The sequence below is a fragment of the Biomphalaria glabrata genome, chromosome 13 (assembly GCF_947242115.1).
Source record: "Biomphalaria glabrata chromosome 13, xgBioGlab47.1, whole genome shotgun sequence".
Lineage (NCBI taxonomy): Eukaryota > Metazoa > Mollusca > Gastropoda > Planorbidae > Biomphalaria > Biomphalaria glabrata.
In genome coordinates this window covers 27,193,319-27,221,225 of record NC_074723.1, presented here as the reverse complement: position 1 = coordinate 27,221,225, position 27,907 = coordinate 27,193,319, and the positions used below count along the sequence as shown (strand labels likewise).

At 38.0% G+C, this 27,907-nt stretch overlaps 1 protein-coding gene across 4 annotated transcripts; it reads right to left on the bottom strand.

The window, feature by feature from the left end:
• Positions 1-20: 20 nt before the first annotated feature.
• LOC129922584 (uncharacterized) lies at positions 21-27,836 on the bottom strand. 4 transcript variants are annotated; one of them, XM_056009259.1, is made up of 9 exons: positions 27,395-27,836; positions 25,870-25,989; positions 22,149-22,307; positions 21,103-21,198; positions 16,055-16,132; positions 13,223-13,291; positions 9,983-10,029; positions 3,490-3,557; positions 21-778 (listed from the first exon to the last, which is right to left on the bottom strand). In XM_056009259.1, the coding sequence occupies exons 2-9, from the start codon at positions 25,932-25,934 to the stop codon at positions 698-700; spliced, it is 663 nt and encodes a 220-aa protein (XP_055865234.1). In that variant the 5' UTR covers positions 25,935-25,989; positions 27,395-27,836; the 3' UTR covers positions 21-697. The 4 variants fall into 4 exon arrangements, with proteins under 4 accessions (XP_055865234.1, XP_055865236.1, XP_055865235.1 ...); XM_056009261.1 differs by having other exon boundaries at positions 27,399-27,836; XM_056009260.1 differs by having other exon boundaries at positions 27,637-27,836.
• Between the last annotated feature and the right edge of the window lie 71 nt (positions 27,837-27,907).

The window sequence follows — 27,907 nt, the reverse complement described above, 5'->3', positions numbered from 1 at the left end:
AAACAAGTCAGATATTTACCAATTGTAATGATCATTTATTCAACACTAATTAACAGACGTAAATACATCTTTATCTAACACAATAAACAAATACTAGGTCAAGTAAGTATAAAACAATAGAAATCTCTACAGATACTAGGTCAAGTAAGTATAAAACAATAGAAATCTCTACAGATACTACGTCAAGTAAGTATAAAACAGTAGATACCTCTACAGATACTAGGTCAATAAGTATAAAACAATAGATATCTCTACAGATAGTAGGTCAAGTAAGTATAAAACAGTAGATATCTCTACAGATACTAGGTCAAGTAAGTATAAAACAGTAGATATCTCTACAGATAGTAGTAGGTCAAGTAAGTATAAAACAGTAGATATCTCTACAGATACTAGGTCAAGTAAGTATAAAACAATAGATATCTCTACAGATACTTGGTCAAGTAAGTATAAAACAGTAGATATCTCTACAGATACTAGGTCAAGTAAGTATAAAACAATAGATATCTCTACAGATACTAGGTCAAGTAAGTATAAAACAATAGATATCTTTACAGATACTAGGTCAAGTAAGTATAAAACAATAGATATCTCTACAGATACTAGGTCAAGTAAGTATAACACTAATGTGTCAAGTCAGTCCCGTCTATTCTAGCAGTGGTCACTTCAGTCTCAGCAACACAAACATTCCAGCCTTGTGTCACTGATCGTCGTACGTTGGATCTTGCATTGAAAATGGTTTATTTTTCATCCGGAACAGAAACATTCCTCGTTGAAAATTCTAAACAACAAAAAATGTTTATAAAATCTCATTCAATGTTTAGTTTTGTTAAATCTTAGAGAGGGGGGGGGGTTAAAAATACAATTTCAGAAAATCATTTCCAATGACAACTTGATTTAGTTCTGCATGATTAGTCAGAAGTTGAATTTTCCATTCGACTGTTTGAAGAGAGATCTCGTATTATCTTCTTACAAAATACATTATCACGTCATATGTTCTTTGTTTCAAGGCTTTGTTCTCCTAAGAGATGATCGCTTCAGATGTATCACGTGACGTGTTCCTTGCACAAGAGCTCTGTGCTCTATTCCATAGTTTTTAGTTGCTTTGACCATAATGAATGACAGTATTTGAAAGAGTTGTGTACACATCTACAGGTTAGGAACTAGGAACTAATTGATCCAGTGTGTACGACTCCAAACTAAAGATCTTTGTGTGTGGTGAAGTATTTGTTTGTTGATTTCAATTGTGTTTCTTGACAGTTGGGAATTCACGTGAGATTGTGTACAGATCATGTTCCGTGTCTTGACCTTTACCTAGTGTGTAGTTATTGTCGTCATTCAGTGTCATAAAGCTTTAGATGTTAACACTGTTTGTTGTGTTTGTTCTATTGAAGTAGGACAATTTATTACACTAATCAAATAAACTATGGTGTTAATTCTAAACAAAGATAAACTGTTTCGACCGAAAAGGTTTGATGAACCTACCGCACCACAAGCATCAGAAAAGTGGCTACACTGGTATGAAAACTTTAAAACCTTTTTGTCTGTTGTTACCATAGAAAACATTGATAACAAGAAGCTATTAATAAACTACATTTTGCCATCGGTGTACCAGATAAGTGACAAAGAAACGTATGAAGATGCAATTCAGTCACTAAATAACATCTACATTCAGCCTAAGAATGAAGTATTTGCAAGTTAGCCACGTGTAGACAGGAACAGTGTCAAGGTATTGACGCCTTTCTTCAAAAACTTCACAGTCTATCCAAGGACTGCAACTTAAAAGCCGTGACAGCTGAGCAACATCGTGACGAGTCCATACGTGATGCTTTTATCACAGGAATTTCCTCCAACAGTATTAGAAAACTTCTCCTAGAGAAAACATTTAAAGTTGGCAGAATCAAGAATGAAAAGATCCAAAGGTGAAGGTTAGAGCTATCTCGCTTTCACAATGACGTCGTTTACAGACCAGGTACACAGAACACAGCTGCCGACACTTTCAGCAGAAAACGCTACTTATACGCAATGTCACGTAATGACTTAAGTTACTCCACAATAGGTTGTGTCACCCTGGTGTAACTCGGATGCTACATTTCGTGAGAGCGAAGAATTTACCTTTTTCTTGCGATGACGTCAGAACAAAGATCGACCAGTGCCAGACATGTGACCTCGATTTTTAGTGAAAACAACAGGACAATTAATCAAAACCACACAGCCATTCGAAAAAAATAAGCATGGACTTTAAGGGGCCTCTCCCTTCACGCAATAGATATCTTCTTCCCTCGATCGACGAATTCTCTAGGTTTCCTTTTGCCTTTGCATGTCCAGATATGTCATCTGCTATTGTTATCAAATGCCTCAATGACTTATTCGCCCTATTCGGGCTAGCCTCCTATGTTCATACCGACAGAGGTATTTCTTTTATGTCTGCTGAAATACAGAAGTATCTTAATGAAAGAGGAGTGGCTACGAGCAGGACCACGCCATATAATCCTGGAGGAAACGGTCAAATAGAAAGGCTGAATAGTAGTCTTTGGAAAGCACTTGTGACACTCCCTGGACTTGAGAACATCTCAATGGGAACTAGTATTACATGACGCGCTGCACTCCATTCGGTCACTTCTGTGCACGGCGACGAACAAAAGTCCACACGAGAGACTCTTTGGATTCTATCGCAGACGTAGTTCTGGAGCATCCCTACCCACGTGGTTAACATTTCCTGGTCCCGTGTTGTTAAAAAGAAATAATAGATCCTCTAAGTATAACCCATTAACAGAAGAGGTAGAACTTGTGAACATCAACCCTCATTACGCTCTTATCAGAACACCTACGGGCGATAAGAAACAGTTTCTTTAAGATTGTTGGCGCCCATAGAAAAGAACTGTTTCACAGAAAATGTGAGACCCCCTGTACTGAGAGACAGTTCTTCCGGGAATGCGACACCCTCACTTCAAAGCGAAACAGAAAACAACGCAGAGATCTCTACTCTGAATCCTCCTGTTAACTGAGCAAGCGAGTCAATCTTATCGGGGGAAGTGGCGACCATCGAGTCGCCAAGTAACTTTGTTACTATTAATAGTACAAATCCAATCTGCTTTGATACAACCTAAGAGAAAGGAAATCAAAACCCAACTACATGGTTTAACTGACTAATGTGTTTGATAAACAGTTTGCTATCAACCAGTTTGCAGATGTGTGATGATGTTTATGACATTTAAGCCTGTTTTATTCATTACTGGATTTTGCTTTGACTATCTGTTGCTTTGTTATATGCATATAATTTAAACATGGGGTGAATGTCGTGAATTTGTTTGTCTATTTCGATTGTCTCCCCTAGTGTTTGTTTACATTTGTGAATTCACGTGAGATTGTGTACTGACCATATTCCGTGTCTTGACCTTTGCTATGTGTGTAGTTATTTTCGTCATTCAGTGTAATAAATCTTTATATGTTTTCTTTTGTTCTATTAAATGATGACAGTGTGTTACATACCGTGTTAGTACTAGGGCTACTAGTCGAGTCTGCTCTGGCATAACGTGGCGTCACTTGATTGGCTTTGACTAGGAAGTACACAAGAACATAAAATGACTAAATTTGTTTTGGCTTCAAATAATTTTGATCAATCATTTAAAGAAATTATTATTAGGAATTAGTATCGACCAAGTTGATCCCAGTAGCTACTCACTGTTTTAATACATTTGAAGATCATGTTTACGTTCTATAAGTAATACAATTCAGAGAGATAAAGAAGGGGACACGAAATGGAGAAATGTAAAGACGATATAATAGCTAAGAAAATGACAAGAGGACAAGTGGAAGAGATTTGGAAATTTAAAAAAAAAAGAAAGAAAGGGAAGATCTGGGTGGATTTTACCCTCATTGGTCATTAAAAGATTTTTTTTTTAAAAAGTAAACACTTGAATTTGAACTCGTGGCTCACGCCCCTCCCATTCCTCGGGTTGACATCCTGGCCATTCTACTAGTGAGGTGACTAGTGTCTAGTTTGTTCTAGTTTGTTTGTTTCAATTTACAGCGGCGACGTATAAAGGGACTAATTCAGCTTATACCACTACTTCAGTAAGTACAATTTCTTTCCTTTGTTTGAAATACCAAACAAATTAGTTAAAAACCAATAGTTAAATAACTTGTTAAATTTGTTTTTATTGGTTCTCGAGTTTTCAGGTAAAAGAAATATGCAAATTTTCTGCTTGATCCCAGGTTGGGTGTGGGAGAAATCACGTGCACAAACTTTTGACCAGACAGACATAGTGAGTTGATATAAGCTTTGTAAAAACAAATACTTAGCACTACGAGCAAAATAGCTTAGAGTTTGATGCTGAAAAGTGCACACAAAAAGTTACTCAATGAACTTCCTCTAGTCTGTACACACAAGAAGTTACTCAATGAACTTCCTCTAGTCTGCACACCGGATACACTTAGAGCTTGTTATTTCCAGAATGGAATCCATAGCTGAAAATCTCCGATTAAAAAATGATTGAATTCTAAGTTATTGTTTTATCATAGGTGTGTATGTGCAGAGTAGTGGACACTCAGCGATGGGGTAACCTTAATTCGTCGTTCAATGGGCTATTACTGACGGAGAGTATAGGCCGGGTAGGAATACATTCTGCTTGGATGAAATCAACCTGCGAAAGAATCCGCTAGCAGGTCCATTGCATATGTCATTTTTGTTTTCAATCGTGACCTAGACAAAGTTAGTTCTGTTTAGAATAAAAACTTGATCAACGTCATCAAAAGTTTTCTTTCTACCTGGAAAGGCTCCTGTGAAACAATCTGAGAACCACTTGGAACACGCTGCATGGATTATTGCAAAGTACTTAGACTTAGACTTCGGTCCTCCCGCGCCGTTCGGCGCATTGGGCGGCAAGCTGTCTCCATAATGATCTTTCACTGGCAATGTCTGAAGCCTCCTCCCACCTGGTGTCCACTGTTCTGAGGTCCTCCGTGAAGGTGTGTCGCCAGGTAATACGAGGACGTCCCTGTTTGCGCTTTCCTCGTTTTGGCTTCCATGTTATCGCAACTCTTGGTGTGCGTAATTCATTTTGACGTAGAACATGTCCCGCAAACCTCATGCAACGCTCTGTCACAACCTCACTAAGTGTTCGACTTCCAGTTCGGCATAGGATTTCCTTGTTTGAGATCCGGTCTGTGTAACTGACTCCCAAAATCCGTCTCAGCCATCTCTGTTGAGCCACATTTAGTCTTTTCTCAATTTTGACAGATGACTTCCACGTCTCACATGCATATGTAAAGTAAATAAACTCAACTCAATCTTTAAACTCTCATTCGTGATATGGTTTGAGCCAAAAATCTTGACGTAAAGTTTAAAAGAAATTGAAAATGTCAACAAGCAAAATATAAAAAATACATTTGCAACAGAAAAAAACAACACTTATTTAATGGAAGGAACTCCATATTTACAACGATATATCTCAATAATGTAGAATTTATTTGCCATTTTTCTATATATAATCAGTAATTAATAGACAGATTTAATTAATTATTTTTTATATTCATGTTTTTTAGGTACATGTAATAATTGTGTAACGTTTAAACTAGATCCTAGAATAACGTCTTCAGACGGACAGGCAGGCAGAATGAGGTATTAGCTTTGTAAAAAAAAAAACCCCGTTACTTTCTATGTTTAGACAATGGCGATAAAACTTTAACGATTAAACATTGACTAAAAACAAAACATAAAAAAAAAAGGTTTAAAAAAAACAACAAAGCTTATTTCGAACGTAGCCATATTAATTAGTTTGGATCAGTCAAGTGAGTGAACTTGTAATAGATCTTCACTAACAATAATACATCTGTGCGACTACAAATATTTTACCAATCGTTTTTGTTTATCGCAGTTTTCTGATTTTAGCTTTTCTCATTACAGTACTATCCAATTATCCTCTCACTAGTTTGGACGGAAGGAGTGGGGGGAGTAAGAAGGGGTTTTCTTGGCGATCGCTTTTTAAATGCATTTATAAAAAATCTTGAACAATCTGAAATCAAACTCGAGGGCTAAAGTCTAATCAGCTCCCTCACTAACCACTATGTTAAGGAAGTGCTTATGAAAATAAAAGGTTTTTACAACTATCTGTTGTTAGTTTTGAGTTTTTCTCTCTGCAAAGTATAAAGGGAACTAACCCAACATATAGCAGTCAAGCACAATTTCTTACATGTTCGGGATGCCAAACAAAATAATTAATTACTAATAAACTAATTTAATTATTGATTTTTGCTTTGTCAGGTAAAGAAATAAATTATGAAAATTTCAAATTAGGTATGGGAGAAATAACGTGTAAAACCTTTGTCCCAGACAGAGTGAGTTGATAGAAGCTTTGTACCAGACAGAGTGAGTTGATAGAAGCTTTCTACCAGACAGAGTGAGTTGATAGAAGCTTTGTACAGTCAGACAGAGTAAGTTAATAGAAGCTTTGTCCCAGAAAGAGTGAGTTGATAGAAGCTTTGTCCCAGACAGAGTGAGTTGATATAAGCTTTGTACAGTCAGACTGAGTGAGTTGATAGAAGCTTTGTCCCAGACAGAGTGAGTTGATAGAAGCTTTGTCCCAGACAGAGTGAGTTGATAGAAGCTTTGTTCCAGACAGAGTGAGTTGATAGAAGCTTTGACCCAGACAGAGTGAGTTGATAGAAGATTTGTACAGTCAGACAGAGTGAGTTGATAGAAGCTTTGTACCAGACAGAGTGAGTTGATAGAAGCTTTGTACCAGACAGAGTGAGTTGATAGAAGCTTTGTACCAGACAGAGTGAGTTGCTAGAAGCTTTGTACCAGACAGAGTGAGTTGATAGAAGCTTTGTACCAGACAGAGTGAGTTGATAGAAGCTTTGTCCCAGAGAGTGAGTTGATAGAAGCTTTGTTCCAGACACTAGCGGATCCAGAACTTTGGAGTGGGGTGGGGGCGATTTTTTTCCAAACCCCCGACGCCTAAAACGTTTTCTGGCTTTTTTCACAGCAGAAACGCATTCTCCTGACAATTACAGCTCTTTATTCATCAATGGAGTTCGGGGCCTAGCCCCGAAACCAAAAGCGTTTTCTTGCATTCTTCTCTGCAGAAACGCATTCTCCTGATAAGTACATCTCTTTGTTCATCAATGGAGTTTGGGGCGAAGCCCCGACGCCAAAAGCGTTTTCATGCATTCTTCACTGCAGAAACGCATTCTCCTGACAAGTACAGCTCTTTATTCATCAATGGAGTTCGGGGCGAAGCCCCGACGCCAAAAGCATTTTCTTGCATTCTTCACTGCAGAAACGCATTCTCCTGACAAGTACAGCTCTTTATTCATCAATGGAGTTAGGGGCAAAGCCCCGACGCCAAAAGCGTTTTCTTGCATTCTTCATTGCAGAAGGGCCTTGTCCTGACTTCTACAGCTCTTTATTCATCAATGGAGTTCGAAGCTCATTATTCATACTATTAAAAAGGACCTTTTGAATAATGTACTTGAAAATTATTTTAATATGAATTTATAGGCCTTTAATACATTACAAATAAAACCGAATTGTTCCTTGAAAAGATAAGATACCCCACATATTTAGATTTTGGCTTTGGGGATCGCCGCCGAAAAAAAATAATGCAATAAATAGTATTCAATTATATTGTAGTATAAATTGTGAGTTATAGTCCCAAATTTATTTAACTAGAAAAATATCAGATTGAGTAAAGGTTGGTAAAATACGACTATGAAAACGTTATCTGAGTTTATAACTCATCTCAATCATGGCTCTTATACTGAAAAATTTTGTTTGAATTCTAACTTTTCCAATGCAAAGTCTTACTTAAAATAATTATGATAAATTCATGTGAAATTAAATAAACTCTGTCTGGAAATGGGAGGGGCGGTAGAGTGAAAACGATTAATCCTCGCTCCTTTAATAATTTCTGCTAAAGATTGCATTTGGCATTAAACAATAGGGGTGGGGCGCCTCAATATAAGAATTAAATTTATAGTATATATAAATTATATTAGTGACCGATTTTTTAAATTTTGTAATTTCTTAACTATAATACAAAAAGAAAAAGTATTGATTTTTCCGATGGGGGAAATGCGATTGCATGAATCGTCCCTCTCACCTGGTACAACCCTTTTACATTTAAATTTACTAATGATACAATTGGAGATTAGAGTGTGGTACGACATAATATACAATGGGTCACATATCAATACATAGTTTATATTATATAGATATTAAATTAATTTTGTTCACAAACTATGATTCTCCACAAAAATAGGACCGCCCCCCCCCCAGCATTCAAAGGGCTAGAGTGGGGAGGGCAGTACATGCAATCGCCCCCACTCACCCCACCGAATCGGCCAAAATACCAGAAAGGGATCGACATAATATAAAATTTATATATTAATTCAACTAATTTTGTTCACAAACTATGATTTCTCCATAAAAACGGACCGCCCCCCCCCACTCAAAGGGTTTAGGTGGGAAGGGCAGTAGAGGTATTCGCCCCCCCCCCAACCAATTGGCAAACAGGGAATGACATAATATAAAGATCGGTTTAAAAATCAATAACAAGATTGAATGATACAGATATTAAATTGATTCTATTAGCAAGCTGTGATTTCTACAAAAAAATTGGACCGCCTCCCCCACTCGAAAGTGTATGGACGGGCGGGATTGATACCATCGCCCCCTCCCGACCCCACCAATCGGCCAACATACTAGAGGGGGGGGGCGAAATAATCTAAAAATAGGTTGAAATATAAATAATTAGTATATATTTTTAACATAAGTAATAAATTCGTATACAAATTGTGTGAATTCTATAATCAAATTCGCCCGCCCCCCCCCTTCGGGGGGGGGGTCGGCCGAGTGGGGGGGCGATCGCCCCTACCGCCCCCCCCTGGATCCGCCAGTGGTTCCAGACAGAGTGAGTTGATAGAAACTTTGTCCCAGACAGACAGATTTAGTTGATAGAAGCTTTGTACTAGACAGAGTGAGTTGATAGAAGCTTTGTACAGTCAGACAGAGTGAGTTGATAGAAGCTTTGTACCAGACAGAGTGAGTTGATAGAAGCGTTGTACAGTCAGACAGAGTGAGTTGATAGAAGCTTTGTACCAGACAGAGTGAGTTGATAGAAGCTTTGTACCAGACAGAGTGAGTTGATAGAAGCTTTGTCCCAGACAGAGTGAGTTGATAGAAGCTTTGTCCCAGACAGAGTGAGTTGATAGAAGCTTTGTCCCAGACAGAGTGAGTTGATAGAAGCTTTGTACCAGACAGAGTGAGTTGATAGAAGCTTTGTACCAGACAGAGTGAGTTGATAGAAGCGTTGTACAGTCAGACAGAGTGAGCTGACAGAAGCTTTGTACCAGACAGAGTGAGTTGATAGAAGCTTTGTACCAGACAGAGTGAGTTGATAGAAGCGTTGTACAGTCAGACAGAGTGAGTTGATAGAAGCTTTGTACTAGACAGAGTGAGTTGATAGAAGCTTTGTACAGTCAGACAGAGTGAGTTGATAGAAGCTTTGTACCAGACAGAGTGAGTTGATAGAAGCGTTGTACAGTCAGACAGAGTGAGTTGATAGAAGCTTTGTACCAGACAGAGTGAGTTGATAGAAGCTTTGTACCAGACAGAGTGAGTTGATAGAAGCTTTGTCCCAGACAGAGTGAGTTGATAGAAGCTTTGTCCCAGACAGAGTGAGTTGATAGAAGCTTTGTCCCAGACAGAGTGAGTTGATAGAAGCTTTGTCCCAGACAGAGTGAGCTGACAGAAGCTTTGTACCAGACAGAGTGAGTTGATAGAAGCTTTGTACCAGACAGAGTGAGTTGATAGAAGCGTTGTACAGTCAGACAGAGTGAGTTGATAGAAGCTTTGTACCAGACAGAGTGAGTTGATAGAAGCTTTGTAACAACCGAAAATGAACTCCATTTCAAAGAAACAGCTGTAAACAAATAATGAACGAAATCAATAAAAATGAACAAGCTCTTTCACTTAACTTACACGAATTAGCGCCAAAGTCAACGGCAAAAGTGGCTGCTGATACACTTCTGTAGACGCAATTGCAAAGGGTTTTAGTTCCAATCTCCCCCCTCCTCTCAGATACATTAGCTATTTTTACATAAATATTTTTTTTAATCCAATGACTTTGATCATCGGGCTCCATATTGTTGCGGCCTGTGTACCACACAGCCTCAGAAACCGTCAGTCTAGTCTGTGCATATCATTACAAGTCAGTCTAGTCTGTACACATCATTACAAGTCAGTCTAGTCTGTACACATCATTACAAGTCAGTCTAGTCTATACACATCATTACAAGTCAGTCTAGTCTGTACACATCATTACAAGTCAGTCTAGTCTGTACACATCATTACAAGTCAGTCTAGTCTGTACACATATTTACAAGTCAGTCTAGTCTGTACACATTATTACAAGTCACAGCCACCACCCCTCCAATCCAACCCCACCCTCTTTTGGCATCGATGTCACATTTTGCTATCCCCACCTTGACACGTGCCACACTAGACTCTTGACGAGAGTACACTCCCTCCATCTATCTTGGCAAACATCCGTTGCCCCCCCCCTTCCGGGAGCGGCTGGCCTCTTCAAAGTGCCCATTCAACTCAACGCATCGGGCAACGCTGTTCGTCTAGCACTAGCCATTATCAATGTACAATCTCCCTTGATCCGGCCAAGCTCTGATAATCCCCCCCCTTTTTTTTTTATATCCTCTGACCACCTGGGCGAACTCCCTGGACTTTCAACTCGCGCCTTTGTGCGGGGTCTATCTCCCTGAAACACCGTCACGGTCAAGCAGGGATCCCTTTGTCGAAAGACGCCAGATAGTCTAGACCACCTTAGCACTTATCTCCCGCCACTAACCCCCCTCTCTCTCCACGTGTTTATGGACACAACTTCATCGTCCGATCTCATTCTCGCTGGAGAGCTGACAGGGAGCACATCTATCTCTTGCTTGAGCTCTAGACTATTTTCATTCCCTTATTTCACTTTGGATTGGTGGTATGTAACTTTGTAAAGTGCTTGAGAACCATTTTACTTAGTGGTGTACATATTTGTGCATTCTTATCATGGATAATCTTTTATTTATAGGCAACATCCGCCTGAAATCTTAGTAACCTAAAGCTGATAACAGATTTGCTGGCACCAGATCTGCAGACATCAGTCCCACTCATCCTTCAAGAGTCCAAGTAACAACGCTCGTCACTGGCTTAACTGATTGGTAGACGAGGCTTAGCTCTGCACCCGGAGCCTGGATCCACTAAGCCAGCCCACCAGCAGACAGCATCAGTACCAGCCACACCCGTCTCGTCAGTGCAGCACCGGACCAAAAGCTAAGCGACCAGCCTAATGACACTCAGACCACTTGGTTCTCGAATCTAATGATGATAGACCCCTACATGTAAATACGCTAGACCCCATTCTAGCTACTGTACAGCATTTTACCTTTTAATTATCCTTTGTATAATAAATTGTACATATTTTTAATAATAATAATAATAATAAAAATAATAATAATAATCTTTATTATCCGTAAGGAAATTTACATCTAAATATAGTATTTGTTGCCTGCATTATAACGCTGTGCTTGTAGTTTATATGTGCAAGTGTGGGTTCTCAAACTATAAAATCCCCTAGACACCCAAACGGCCAATATTCTAATCCAACTTGTCACAGAGACGCGGCCGAAAGACACAATCAGGCATGGTAGTGCCTGAGGTCAACCAGATTTCTACAGCGTATCCAATACAATCACATTGTAAATACTTTTTGGAGTTTGAAATTCTTGACTATATCCTGGCCTAGTCATTAATTGAACCAACACCTAATAGTCAGCTACCATATGTACTAAATCGAAACTGCTACTAAATCTAAACTACGTTTCAAAGTTTGCAAGACTCCCGAATCTACATTTCATTTTTCTCTTACATGTGGAATGAATCAGGCAGTGAGTTTTAAAGTCTCCTGTCTCTGCACAATGAGTAACCTTGGCTCCTTGACTCCTATCATGCAAGGGGCACAATCTGCCAGAAAGTTGTCTCCTATCATGCAAGGGGCACAATCTGCCAGAAAGTTGTCTACTCTTTCCTCGTCCTCTCTGCTAGTGTTATGGTAGCACCGTGGCATCATTTTCTTTGAATTGTCTAAAGTACACACTTACTGAACGGCCACCAGGCAACTTTGTATGTCTCCATATCTCTCTGTCCTATTCTTTGTCCTAATGCTCTAACCCGAGTCTCTGACGACACTCTTCCTACAGGGCTCCAACACTTGCCTAGGAGAGCAGACTTTGCTGAAAGGTTAAACGACAGACCGCCGTGGGCTGACATCCACGGCATTAAAACAGCATGCACGCTATGTACAGCCCGCGGCGCCAATGACTTTTCCAGAAATGTGGGCCGTGTTTCATTCCAGAGTTTTATGAGTTGAGATTGAGTGTGTGAAGATAACCACACCCGCAGCTGTGATCGAGTGTGTGGAGATAACCACACCTACCGCTGTGATTGAGTCTTTGGGGATAACCACACCCTCAGCTGTGGTTGAGTCTGTGAAGATAACCAGACCCACAGCTGTGATTGGGTCTGCGAAGATAACCTGAGTCAAACAGGCTTTAGCGGATTTTTGGAATGCCGAGAGTCTTTGTTTGATGGATAGAGCGGTCTACTCCACCAGTAGCCTCCGTGCTACATGCTTGATACGGTCCATTATTGAGACATTGCCTACACTGTCTACCATACGTCTGAGAGGGCAACTCTCTTGCAGTCGTCTGTATTTCTTGTGCTAGAATGACGGTTCCCTCTCTGCGCAGCTTCAACGTAGGCACCTTGACCTTGACTTCCCCCCCCCCCTTCCGGCGGCACTCGGGGTCGTACGAAACGTACCTTAGATTAAAAGTATAGATCGATTCTAAACATCAGCATCTAATCACGCAAGGCCTGGACAGGGAGTCAGTTTGACAGCTCTCTACTCTCACGTGTCAATTGCTGTCTCAGCACCTTGGCGCTCACACCCCACTACGTTCAAGTTAGTTCTTAGTTATCATTGTCAGCCTTTCAGTTTCCCTTACAGAGTGGATTTGTACGCACATACTTTCTAAAAAGGAAGAACAACTTACTAAAACTAGACCTTTTATTTCCTAAAACTACATCTTGTACTTCCTAGAACTAGACCTTGTACTTCCTAGAACTAGACCTTGTACTTTCTATAACTAGATTTGTACTTACTTAAATATCTCCAGGCGTTCATCCAACATACACAGATCTCGGACTGCTACACTGTAGTTAGCTAATCGTCTGAAACAAAAATAGTTTCAGTGGTCAGTCGTACCCAAAAGTGGTCAGCTATACGGTATAGTAGTGGTCAGTTTAAGTCATATTCAGTGATCATAAATTGGACAAAGTCTTGACAATTTCAACCAGACGCTACACAGATCTTTGTGCCCTGCCAAAATATTTCTATAGAAGAATCTTAGGTATCCCACTTAAAGACCGCAACACAAAGAGACAGGGTTACTACCCTACGATGACCTGCTAATTATTGTAAAAAAAAATCGCAAACTTAAACTCTATGGCCATATTACAAAGTTTTAGGGGGCTTGCAAAGACCTTCCTACAGGGAACTGTACCAGGAAAAAGAAGAAAAGGCAAACAGAGAAAGCGATGGAAAGACAACATAAAAGAACGGACCATCGAAAGAGGCTTTATCCAAGGCAAAAGACAGAGGAATGGAAAAAGACGGTCGACAAATATTATGTGGTGCCCCAAAGTCCTACAGACTAAAGGATAGGTGAAAGTGAAGGTGAAATATTCAATCATCTGGTCAATAGTCAAAGTATAATATTTATTTATAAGACATATATGGTTAGAATATATCTCTATATATGTAGGACATTGAAAAATGTTCCAAACTTCAGTACACACAATCATTGAAGAGTTTGGGATGTACATTAAATGGAAGGGCAATGGCATTCTCTCTTTACGACTTAAACACACAAATTGCCATAATTTCTACCCAAAATTGTACATATACAAAAAAAATGACATTATCAATGATAACAGATGTATAAAAAAAGTTTTAGTGCCAAAATCAAGTAAATGTTAATAAACTTTTTTTTTAAAGTGTTTTCCTTTGATCCAATGACTTACAAAGGCATATAGTAGGAGCTCGATTTGTACATTGCCCACTATGAATATTTTTGTTTTCAGTAAGTTGTCTCTAATCAGCTTTTGGAAATCTCCCTCCCCCCCCAGCTTATTAAGAAAATGACTTTTACATCCATTTGATAAGAGAGTGAGACTTACCTTGGCGCTAAGAAGTGTTGATAAGAGAGTAAGACTTACCTTGGCGCTAGGAAGTGTTGATAAGAGAGTGAGACTTACCTTGGAGCTAAGAAGTGTTGATGAGAGACAAAGACTTACCTTGGCGCTAAGAAGTGTTGATAAGAGAGTGAGACTTACCTTGGCGCTAAGAAGTATTGATAAGAGAGTGAGACTTACCTTGGCGCTAAGAAGTGTTGATAAGAGACAAAGACTTACCTTGGCGCTAAGAAGTGTTGATAAGAGAGTGAGACTTACCTTGGCGCTAAGAAGTATTGATAAGAGAGTGAGACTTACCTTGACGCTAAGAAGTGTTGATAAGAGAGTGAGACTTACCTTGGCGCTAAGAAGTGTTGATAAGAGAGTGAGACTTACGTTGACGCTAAGAAGTGTTGATAAGAGACAAAGACTTACCTTGGCGCTAAGAAGTGTTGATAAGAGAGTGAGACTTACCTTGACGCTAAGAAGTGTTGATAAGAGAGTGAGACTTACCTTGACGCTAAGAAGTGTTGATAAGAGACAAAGACTTACCTTGGCGCTAAGAAGTGTTGATAAGAGAGTGAGACTTACCTTGGCGCTTAAAAGTGTTGATAAAAGACAAAGACTTACCTTGGCGCTAAGAAGTGTTGATAAGAGACAAAGACTTACCTTGGCGCTAAGAAGTGTTGATAAGAGAGTGAGACTTACCTTGGCGCTAAGAAGTGTTGATAAGAGAGTGAGACTTACCTTGGCGCTAAGAAGTGTTGATAAGAGACAAAGACTTACCTTGACGCTAAGAAGTGTTGATAAGAGACAAAGACTTACCTTGGCGCTAAGAAGTGTTGATAAGAGACAAAGACTTACCTTGGAGCTAAGAAGTGTTGATAAGAGAGTGAGACTTACCTTGGAGCTAAGAAGTGTTGATAAGAGAGTGAGACTTACCTTGGCGCTAAGAAGTGTTGATAAGAGAGTGAGACTTACCTTGGCGCTAAGAAGTGTTGATAAGAGAGTGAGACTTACCTTGGCGCTAAGAAGTGTTGATAAGAGAGTGAGACTTACCTTGGCGCTTAAAAGTGTTGATAAGAGACAAAGACTTACCTTGGCGCTAAGAAGTGTTGATAAGAGACAAAGACTTACCTTGGCGCTTAGAAGTGTTGATAAGAGAGTGAGACTTACCTTGGCGCTAAGAAGTGTTGATAAGAGAGCGAGACTTACCTTGGCGCTAAGAAGTGTTGATAAGAGAGTGAGACTTACCTTGGAGCTAAGAAGTGTTGATAAGAGAGTGAGACTTACCTTGGCGCTAAGAAGTGTTGATAAGAGACAAAGACTTACCTTGGCGCTAAGAAGTGTTGATAAGAGAGTGAGACTTACCTTGGCGCTAAGAAGTGTTGATAAGAGAGCGAGACTTACCTTGGCGCTAAGAAGTGTTGATAAGAGAGTGAGACTTACCTTGGCGCTAAGAAGTGTTGATAAGAGAGTGAGACTTACCTTGGAGCTAAGAAGTGTTGATAAGAGAGTGAGACTTACCTTGGCGCTAAGAAGTGTTGATAAGAGACAAAGACTTACCTTTGCGCTAAGAAGTGTTGATAAGAGAGCGAGACTTATCTTGACGCTAAGAAGTGTTGATAAGAGACAAAGACTTACCTTGGCGCTAAGAAGTGTTGATAAGAGACAAAGACTTACCTTGGCGCTAAGAAGTGTTGATAAGAGACAAAGACTTACCTTGGCGCTAAGAAGTGTTGATAAGAGAGTGAGACTTACCTTGGCGCTAGGAAGTGTTGATATCTTCGTTTTAAATAGAAGGACTGGCTCACTCTTTTGTTCTCTTTGACTCTCACTCTGTAGGACGGTAGAAGTCATGAGTGAGACGATACACATTGCCTTAGCTAGTCTGCACAGCAGTAGAGATAATGGGCTCAAGGAATGATCCACTATTTCCTAGGTTGGTCATGAAAGGTGCAATGTTACTTGACATCACTTACAGTAGAGCTTAATCTATGGGCACCGTGTCTTTGATGAGCTGATGCTTCAGTCTATCGAGTCTGTTGAGAACACTGTTCTAGATCAATGAAACGTGGTCCAACTTCTGGTTGCAGAAAAAGAAACTCAAAGAAACTTTCAGCTCCGAGTTTAATGTGGCAACATAAACTCACCAATGAGAAAGTCCACTGTTATCAGCAGTAGACGAATTAGCTTGGACATATAGGCCTACACCGAACCCCCCGAGGTCAACTTTCGTAAGATCTATTTATGGTGATTTAATAGAGGCAGGAGAGTTTCATGTCCACTGATACATGGAAACGTGACAAGGAGCTCTTCAGGATCGATGCCAACACTTTGGATAAAGAAGCAGAGGAGGACAAGCAGGGGGGTTCTTGATGGTGTACACAGAAGGGGAAAAACTTTGCAGCGTCTGTCTAGCCTATGACAGCGGATCAAGGATTGGTTTCTTTAGTCACATGAGACATTGTATTGGTAGAGCCCCCCTTGTAACACTAGTGACTTACTTTATACTTAATGTCGTGTCGTTGTGCACAAAGAGAGGCCAGCTCTCTCCACGGGTACTGGTGACTTCCACAGCCTCTTCCTATCTCATGCCTACAGATTTTAGATCTTCTAAGAAGATGAGACGCCATCTTGGACGCGTGGCTTTCGCTTTCCTATTTTAGGCTTCCATGTTATGGCTGAATGGTCAACTTGTCCCGCAAATCTCCAATGACATTTGGTCACCCTTTCACTTAAGGGACAAGTGCCCGTGCTTGAAAGGATTTTTCTATTGGTGACCTGATCTCGGTATGTTATTCCTTGGATCCTTCTCAGCCCTTGCTGTTCAGCTTCGTTTAGTCTCTTGTCACGTTTAGGGATGACTTCCACGTCTCGCAAGCCTAGGTGGCCGATGTATTGAGAATCTTGGTCTCCAGGCTGATTGCTTTGTTTGCCCATATAGGACTTAGGTTTTCAAAGACGGCTCTTCCCCTACCCGACAAGCGACGTTGTGATGTACATCTCCATGGCTTGTGACAACGATGAACAGTTGTATATGGTCAAGCTCTGTATGCCTGCCTGTAGTCAATACGCATAACTTTGGACAAGGTTTATCCAAAGGTCGATTTTTAAGCGCGTCTGTATCGAGTCTCGCTTTTATATCTCTTGTATACATTTGTTTGTATCCCCGAAATGCTAGGTCAGTCAGTCGGTTTGGTCCATGACGTTTGATACCAAATACAATCTGATTCCTGTTTTGTTTAACCCAGCCTTATATTCATGATCTCACTCCTTCTGTCTGTGTGGAATCTTGAACACATGATGTCGTCCACTTCTCAGTCTCTGGACAAAGTGAAACTTTGCACAATTACATGAAAAAACATGAATCTATCAAAAATTAGCCTATTAGTTCATAAATTAGTATTAATTAATTTATTTTGTTTTATTTAGAAAAGATACTAAGCTACGGGAGAAAAAAGCCTTGTGTAAAGAATTTGGTTGTTAGCCAAAAAAGTTAAGCAGCCTAAAAGACCTTCTATTTGTATAAGTACATGAATACCTCAGTGGCTTTCCATCATGGATGCTCGAGCCTTCATTTTAATTCAGACTCAAGCACCTTCTATTTGTATAAGTACATGAATACCTCATTGGCTTTCCATCATGGATGCTCGAGCCTTCATTTTAATTCAGACTCAAGCACCTTCTATTTGTATAAGTACATGAATACCTCAGTGGCATTCCATCATGGATGCTCGAGCCTTCATTTTAATTCAGACTCAAGCACCTTCTATTTGTATAAGTACATGAATACCTCATTGGCTTTCCATCATGGATGCTCGAGCCTTCATTTTAATTCAGACTCAAGCACCTTCTATTTGTATAAGTACATGAATACCTCATTGGCTTTCCATCATGGATGCTCGAGCCTTCATTTTAATTCAGACTCAAGCACCTTCTATTTGTATAAGTACATGAATACCTCAGTGGCATTCCATCATGGATGCTCGAGCCTTCATTTTAATTCAGACTCAAGCACCTTCTATTTGTATAAGTACATGAATACCTCAGTGGCTTTCCATCATGGATGCTCGAGCCTTCATTTTAATTCAGACTCAAGCACCTTCTTTTTGAAAAGCCAATACGTAAACCTTCTCAAATACCCCCCCCCCATCCCAAATGGTCCATGAAAGGGATTGAACCATACTTCACATAATATACTACTAGCATGAAAGTTGCGTTAAAGAAAAACAATTAAAAGTAAATATTTCCAAGCGCTCAGAGTAATTATGTAATTAGTCTAGAATAGTCTAAATCTATTAAAATTTAATAACATTATTGATTCAAAAAAACTGAGGCTATTTTACTCTAAATTAAGCTGTTATATCTATAAATATATCTTTATCTATCTATCTATCTACCTCTCTTTCTATAAATATGTATATATATATAAATATATATATATATATATATATATATATATGTATGTATATAATTTTAATTGTCTCTACAGTATGATCGATGGCTGGCAGAAAGAGAAATGAGAAGCTTCATTGAATCAATGCATTGAATACTTATGGGTATTAGCCATATAGAACATTACTTGTACTACTAGTAACAGTTAGCAGGCCAGATGATCAAGAAGGCTAGACTTTCCCCCCATAAATAAGATTGTGACAGTTAATAGTGTTTACTTTATAGCTTTTGAGGTTCGTACGGAAAATATTAAAATCTGCACTTGTTACCTGCCCTTGATTGTTTACTGAAAAGTTAACTTGTGATTAGTATTTAAATAGAAAATGGTATCTTTATCTATAAGGCTTTTAGAAACTTTAAAACAATGTCTCACTATGAAGAAGATCTGTGTTCTGAAGTGATGTTTTTTCCTTCCACCAAGTATACTTGTACCAGAGTTTATTTTGTACAGAAATGGATTCACTACAAAAGCACGCACACACACAAACACATATATATCTACAACCACACACATTACCAGAGGATTTATTTTTTCACCACAACCCGTGCTAAAATTTTCAACATCAATGAACATAAAGTGACCTACTTCTACTGACTAATCAAAGGGGATATACATATATTGGCTCAATCATGACTCATCTAGGGATATAGTTTTACTCCCAATCATGATTTATTTTCTACTGACTCTATCATGGTTGATAAATGGATATAGTTCTTGTGACTTTATCATGGCGAATTTAGAAATATAGTTCTACTGACTCTATCATGGTTAATGGGTTAGGGATATAGTTCTACTAACTTTTATCATGGCGAATTTAGAGATATAGCTCAACTATCATGGTTAATTGGTTGAGAATATAGTTCTACTGACTTTATTATGGTTGATCTAGTGATATACTTTTACTGACTTTATTATGGTTCATCTATTGATGTAGTTTTACTGACTTTATTATGGTTCATCTATTGATATAGTTTTACTGACTTTATTATGGTTCATCTATTGATATAGTTTTACTGACTTTATTATGGTTGATCTAATGATACAGTTTTACTGACTCTATTATGGTTCATCTATTGATATAGTTTTACTGACTTTATTATGGTTCATCTATTGATGTAGTTTTACTGACTTTATTATGGTTGATCCAATGATACAGTTTTACTGTCTCTATTATGGTTCATCTATTGATATAGTTTTACTGACTTTATTATGGTTCATCTAGTGATATAGTTTTACTGACTTTATTATGGTTGATCTAATGATACAGTTTTACTGACTTTATTATGGTTCATCTATTGATGTAGTTTTACTGACTTTATTATGGTTCATCTATTGATGTAGTTTTACTGACTTTATTATGGTTCATCTATTGATGTAGTTTTACTGACTTTATTATGGTTCATCTATTGATGTAGTTTTACTGACTTTATTATGGTTGATCTAATTATACAGTTTTACTGACTCTATTATGGTTCATCTATTGATATAGTTTTACTGACTCTATTATGGTTCATCTATTGATATAGTTTTACTGACTTTATTATGGTTCATCTATTGATATAGTTTTACTGACTCTATTATGGTTCATCTATTGATACAGTTTTACTGACTTTATTATGGTTCATCTAATGATATAGTTTTACTGACTTTATTATGGTCGATCTAATGATTATGGTTGATCCAATGATATAGTTTTACTGACTTTATTATGGTCGATCTAATGATTATGGTTGATCCAATGATATAGTTTTACTGACTTTATTATGGTTCATCTATTGATATAGTTTTACTGACTTTATTATGGTTCATCTATTGATATAGTTTTACTGACTTTATTATGGTTCATCTATTGATATAGTTTTACTGACTTTATTATGGTTCATCTAGTGATACAGTTTTACTGACTCTATCATGGTCGATCTAATGATATAGTTTTACTGACTCTATCATGGTCGATCTAATGATATAGTTTTACTGACTCTATAATGGTCGATCTAATGATATAGTTTTACTGACTCTATAATGGTCGATCTAATGATATAGTTTTACTGACTCTATAATGGTCGATCTAATGATATAGTTTTACTGACTCTATAATGGTCGATCTAGTGATATAGTTTTACTGACTCTATTATGGTTAACATACCCCTCATACCAGCCGACACTATACAGAATAAGTTTGGTCTACAATTTGAATAAATCCACTAGTGCCCCCGAGGGCAAGCTGTCGCAGCTTCTCTTGACAACACAGAACATAACATTGTTTGGGATATCTGGGTTTTAATGTTGGTTTCATGAGAAAAACTAGATGCAAGTGTTGGTAGACAATGACATGAAGTTTTGTGTTTACCTTCTATAGAGATGTCGACTGAAGTCCACCATTAGAAAGCAAATAACAATAAACATTGTGACCAAAGTGATGAATAAACTGAGTCGAAATCTTTCCCTAGAAACAGAAGACGAACAGAAAACACTCAGAAGAATCAAAAGAAATACAAGAAGTAGAATAAACACAAGTCGAATAAAAACACAAACTGTGCCATTTTTCTGTCATCTCTTTGTCTCGCTGCACCAAACAACAACATGGGTGGCACCTAGCAGCAACATGGGTGGCACCTAACAGCAAATCTTATTGGTAGGATTCCATATTTCTTGGATTGAAGCATCTCTTGTCTTCATCCCATGGAGATCGTTTTCCATTGCACAGCTGAACATAAAAGAGTCATTTATGAAGTCGAAGCTAGGACATGTCTAGCCTAAGGACGTCTGTGAAATGACATGACAGCTTTTCATCTGTGACATGTCTAGCTTATTGTGGTTGAGACGTCTTTCAAATGTCATGACTGCTGTTCTTCTGTGACATGCCTAGCTTATTGTGGTTGAGACGTCTCTGAAATGACATGACTGTTTTTCTTATGGGACTAAAATCTGAACTTTTTTTTTATATACTCAAACTCAAAAATCTGACAGTCTGGACTCCAGGCCTTTAGAGTCAATGAATAAAACAACTTTGCCCTTACAAAACAACAACAAATACATCCTTCTGAACTGACACGAGAACATTGTTGAAGTCTATCTATCTATCTATCTATCTATCTATCTATCTATCTATCTATCTATCTATCTATCTATCTATCTATCTATCTATCTATCTATCTATCTATCTATCTATCTATCTAATCTATCTATCTATCTATCTATCTATCTATCTATCTATCTATCTATCTATCTATTATATATACTGCATTCTTAGAATAATTTTTTATATAGCGTGTCAAACGGGAGTTTCTGTCTAGATAAGACTTAAGAAGGGCTGTACTGGTCTGACAAAGAGGAAGTGAAGATGTACCAAAATAAGAGAAGAACAATGAATTAAGACTCTAAACATTTTCTCACTTGTAATAATCCACTTCACAAACTGGTTCCTCTCCTGACCAGCGACCATTGGGCAGACAGTGTCTGAAGTTATTGCCAGAGAGTTGATGAAAATTCAGAAAGCAACGAAGTTCTACTGTACTCTGATTTAACACCGTCACTTCATAGTAAAAGCGATTACTGTTCAAAGAATAATCAAGCAATAGTCTCAAATAGAAACACGAACATTGCACATTCTAGGCGGCCCGGCATTCTCTTTACGGCATTCACCTGAACATGGAGATTTCTAAGAAACTAAATGACAAAGTTTTACTGTTGTATGGTCTAATGACTGTATAGAAACTACACTAAAACAGACATGTGGGTAACCCTGCGGGACCAAGTCAAAACAAAGAACGTTTGGGCCACAAGGCCTTCATCGGCTACAAAAAACAACAATTAACACAACACTAGGCTGAAGTTAACCTATCTGTCCGATGTTGTTCTCTATCGAGGCAGAAAAGAAATGACCTTCTTGTTTGACATAGATATAAATGTAATCCAGTAGATCAGTAATACTCACACTAAAGCCGCGGGTCATATCCGGCTAGCATATATGTTGCAGTACTAGCATTTGTTTCCAAACTGTATAGTGTTTATAATGATTGTATAGTATTTATAATGACAGTCAGGGCCGGTCTTAAGCCACTGCAGCCTATGCGGCCGCAGTGGGCCCCGCGCTTTCATAGGCCCCGCGCTAAGTATATCTGTAATTGCATAATGATGCAAAATATACGAAAAGTCGTGGAAATGATTTTTAAAATCTCCTGAAAATTAGACAAAAATTGTTACCGGTATATGGAAAACACAAATCTATAAATAAAAATATAATAATATTGCGAATTTTAACCGAAATGTAAGTTCCAATAGAACTAGAATACGTTTTTAAAACGATCAAAACCCGAAAATGAGAACATAATCACTTCTAGTGAGACAGCTGAAACAGATTCTATGAAGAATGCAAAAACTGCAGTGGTGAATGTCGTAAGAGAAGAAGAAAATGATGTAACACTAATAACTGATCAACATGTAGTTATAGATAATGAGCTAAATGTGGTCGATTCATTGAGATATCTGGATTATCCTGCCATGTGTCTAGAAAAAAAAATGGAAAGATCTTGTATTGACTATTTATTACAAAAGGTCCACCTGAGATTACTTTGGAGAATTTTCCAAAAAATAAGGATGGTAGACATTTCTCTTAAGTGCATTGCAAACCAAACCTGAGTAATGGTGAAAGTGATTTGCGTCCTTGGCTGATATATTCTGTGTCAGCAGACAAGATCTATTGTTTCTACTGTCGTCTACTGGAAAAACAAAAAAGTTCCTTTTTAAATGAAGGATTTGACCAGTGGCAAAGCTGTACCACAAGCCTAGCAGAGCATGAAAAATCGCAAAGGCATTTAGACGCCATGACCAGTTGCTGTGAAGCTGGAGCAAGACTAAGTAAAAAAAAAACAAAAAAAAAACAGGCATTGACAAAGTTCACCAGTAGATGCTTTATTCTGAAACTAAACGTTGGACTAGTTGCAATTGTACAATTTCTAGCGAAGCGCAATTTAGCTTTCAGAGGGACCATTGAAAGACTTAAAGAGCCAAGTAATGGGAATTTCCTGGTCTAGTAGAATTACTCGCAAAGTTTGATCCAGTAATGGGGGAACAACTTCGACTTGTTACCAATGCAGAAATTCATGATCGTTACCTGGAAAAGAAGATTCAAAACGAACGTATTACTGTAGTAGCTGATGCTGTGGTGAATGCTAACCTTCGAGACATCAAAAATGCAGTGAAATTGGATTGTACTCCAGACATAAGTCACAACGAGCAGATGTTATCGGTATTTCTCAGAAAAGGGTTGAAGTGAAAGAGCTTGTAGTTGTGTATGAACGTTTTAAGTTTCTTCCTGTTGTTTATTCTTGTGAAAGCGAAAAGAAGTTGGCTGGAAACATGGATGTTGTTGCAATCTTTCCAGCCAAAAGTCAAAGGAAAAGGCAGTATGATAAATCTGTGGAAAACTTCACACATCAAAAAGCTGAAGATGGCTACAGGATTAAATGCTTCAACAGAATTGTGAACACTGCAATTTAGTCCTCGAAGCTGAGATTTGAACTGTAACTGTGGCATCTCGTGAAAGAAGTTTCTCGAGTTTTAAACTAATCAAGAATTACTTAAGGTCAACAATTCACGAAGAGAGATTGAACAATGTGGCAATTCTTGCTATTGAGCGTGATCTATTTAGAAACAGAATTTTGATGATCTACTGTATGACTTCGCTACACACAAGGCTCGTAAAGTAAAGTTAATTTGATCGTGATTTTGTACTTAGTTAAGAATGTATAAAATGCAAAGACGAATGTATTTTTTAATACAAAATCTTAATTTTCACTTATATCCTTATCCCTACCCAGAATAGGCCCCGCGCAATCCGTTTCGCATAGGGCCCCGCAATTGCTAGGACCGGCCCTGATGACAATATAGTGTTTATAATGACCAAATCAACCTTTTTTATTAATAAACGAGCCACATTGTAACGAATTTAACATACTATTTTTAGCCAGTGAATTAGTGACAATCTGTAACAATGAAATTTTACAGCCGGCTCTCTCTGTATCTCCCCCCCCCCTCCCCTCGGTCTCTGGAACCCCCATTTCGTTTATTTTATTTAACCTGTGCATCGTAAGTTTAACGACATAGACTTTTGAATTGATTTGGAAAGACCCGCTTCATAATGCGCCCCAGACACCTACATGCACTTATCTATTGGGCGCGTTAATCGAGTAGCGCTTTCACTAACCCGCTCTCCCCCCCCCCCAGCCAAAAACTAAAAAAAAATAGTTCTTCGTATAACTTTTCTTTGACTTCTAAATTCAATCTATAGTATATTTCGACGTGAACCCCACCCTTTTTTTGGAGGTTAGTTTTGCTTGTTCTTGTTGCGTTTTCCGAAGGCCCCAATACCAAAACATTCCCGTTTCTCCTTCAACATTGATTTTGGTAGTTTGTTCTCTAAATAAAAAGAAATATCAATTTAATTAATTGTAATTTATTATCTGGCCCCTTTTAAATGTAGTGAAATAAAAATAGATCTAGATTTATCTTTTTAAAGCTATTAGGATTTGTTTTATTTTACAGTGTTACAAAGTACCATTCCCCGCTCTCGTTTTCTCTATCTCTATCTAATGCTCTTGGGGTTGGTTTAGTTTTTTTTATATTTAAACTGCGTCTTAAAGGAAGCGGAAATGACGTAGGGCATTTGAAAAATAAAAATAATTAGACTTAGGAAAAAAAGCAAAAAAAATGTTTAATGCTTTCTATATAGACTGTGGCATTTTGGGGAATACTGAAAATAAAATACGCAAATAGCGATCGTCAGGTTGGGAATATGTTCTTAGTGAGTACATAGGAGGTCAAAGGAACCTGTGTACGAAATTTGTTGCGAATACATACGATAGTTTAAGAGATCGCGTGATCAATGAGTTTTATTTTCAATATATTTATATTATATATATATAAAGAGAGAGAGACAGAGAGACAGAAAAAGAAGAGTATAACCAGACGGATAGATATATAGATAAATAGATAAATAGATATATATATAGATAGATTATAGATAGATAGATAGATAGATAGATAGATAGATAGATAGATAGATAGATAGATAGATAGATAGATAGATAGATAGATAGATAGATAGATAGATTACCTGCTGCTTAAACTTTTTATAGAACATTCATAATTGATATTCATTTCTTTATAACTAAGTGACATTTGTCTTCAATCTCTTCCCTGTCTCTCCAAAGTTCTTTCTAGATTCTTTAAGTCCCTGTCAATAGAAAAGATTTGTGCATGTGATAGAGATGTACATTTAATGTACTTCAATAACTTTAACTTTGAAACGTTTATGGAACATTTTTACAATGAGTGTACTAATTGTTTTTTTAACGGCCTCCAAAAGGGGAAAAGACGCTATTAGTTTTGTGTGGCCTGTCTGTCCGTCTGTCCATCCACCTGTCCGTCCGTCAAGTTTAGATCTCAGAAACTAGAAGAGAAAATGAACATTGGACATCAAGATATTTTAGATCATTCAAAGTTGTGATGCAACGGCTAATTTTTTCTTTTCCGAAAGTGGAGCTTCTAATTTTTGAAATTATATATGCAAGCAGATTTTTCAAAAAATTACACCACTTTTCAATGAAAAACTTTAGGAGAGGTTAATTTTTTTTTAAAAGGTCATGGACTTCTTCATTAATAACTCAAGCTTCATTCATAGATATTTGTTGTTTTGGAAAATGTTTTACATGTTTCAGATGTTCCTTCAGAGTTGAAGATAATTACTTTCTAGTCCAAACCTCCCGCAGGACGACGGGGGATGGGAGCAGGCAGGGTTTGAACCCTGGACCATCGATAAATCTGAACTACAGTCCAGCGCGCAAACCGCACGACCAGTCAGCCATCCATAGATTCGCACATTGGTACAAAAATATGCATCTAAGGTCACAATGGTAAAAGTGTCCATAGATCATTATAAAATATTTTCCATTTATTAACTAACTCATTGAATGGAATACTGATTCAAATGTTTTTTTTTAAAGAATTTTGACATGAACTTTGTTTTAGTTATAAGTTTAAAAAATAACGAACTAATTTTATAGCGCGCAGTTTTGACATATCCTCATTATAGGGGCCTACAATTAACAGTCAATATAAGACTAAATAGAGCCCAGATCTACATTGACGTCATTAGTCTAGTTTAGACAGAGGGTACATTGAAGTCATTGGTCTAGTTTAGACAGAGGCTACATTGAAGTCATTGGTATAGCTTTGACAGAGGCTACATTGAAGTCATTGGTCTAGTTTAGACACAGACTACATTGACGTCATTGGTCTAGTTTAGACACAGACTACATTGACGTCATTTGTCTAGTTTAGACAGAGACTACATTGAAGTCATTGGTCTAGTTTAGATAGAGACTACATTGAAGTCATTGGTCTAGTTTAGACAGAGGCTACATTGACGTCATTGGTCTAGCTTAGACAGAGACTACATTGAAGTCATTGGTCTAGTTTAGACAGAGGCTACATTGAAGTCATTGGTCTAGCTTAGACAGAGGCTACATTGAAGTCATTGGTCTAGTTTAGACACAGACTACATTGAAGTCATTGGTATAGCTTAGACATAGGCTACATTGAAATCACTGGTCTAGTCTAGACACAGAGTTGGATTTTACCTACAGGCAGCAAAAGCTATGGCTTAGCGCCTTAGCTTGCCTAGAAGCTCCCAAATTGTTTTAAAGAGAAACACCCAATCGACGTAGATCTACAGACTTAGACAACACTTGTAGTAGGTCTATTAGACTACACTAGGTCTATTAGACAACACTAGTAGTAGGTCTATTAGACTGCACTAGTAGTAGGTCTATAAGACTACACTAGTAGTAGGTCTATAAGACTACACTAGTAGTAGGTCTACTTCTCTGAAAGACTCTCGATCTTGCTCAAACTGATCCTAAATTTGCCTGGTTTAGATGCCCTACAGCCAGTTCTTTAGAATTAGACGTCTCAACGAATACTTAAGACTTATGATATGTTTTTTTTATGAACAGCAAATGTCATAGTCATTGTGTACTGAATTATTTGTAAATAAGCTGTAGTCAGGATATGTTCAAAGGTCACATGGTTTAAATTGTGCCAAAACAAAATAAAAAAATTTCAGCATTGACAAATATTTTTTTTGGTGCGTA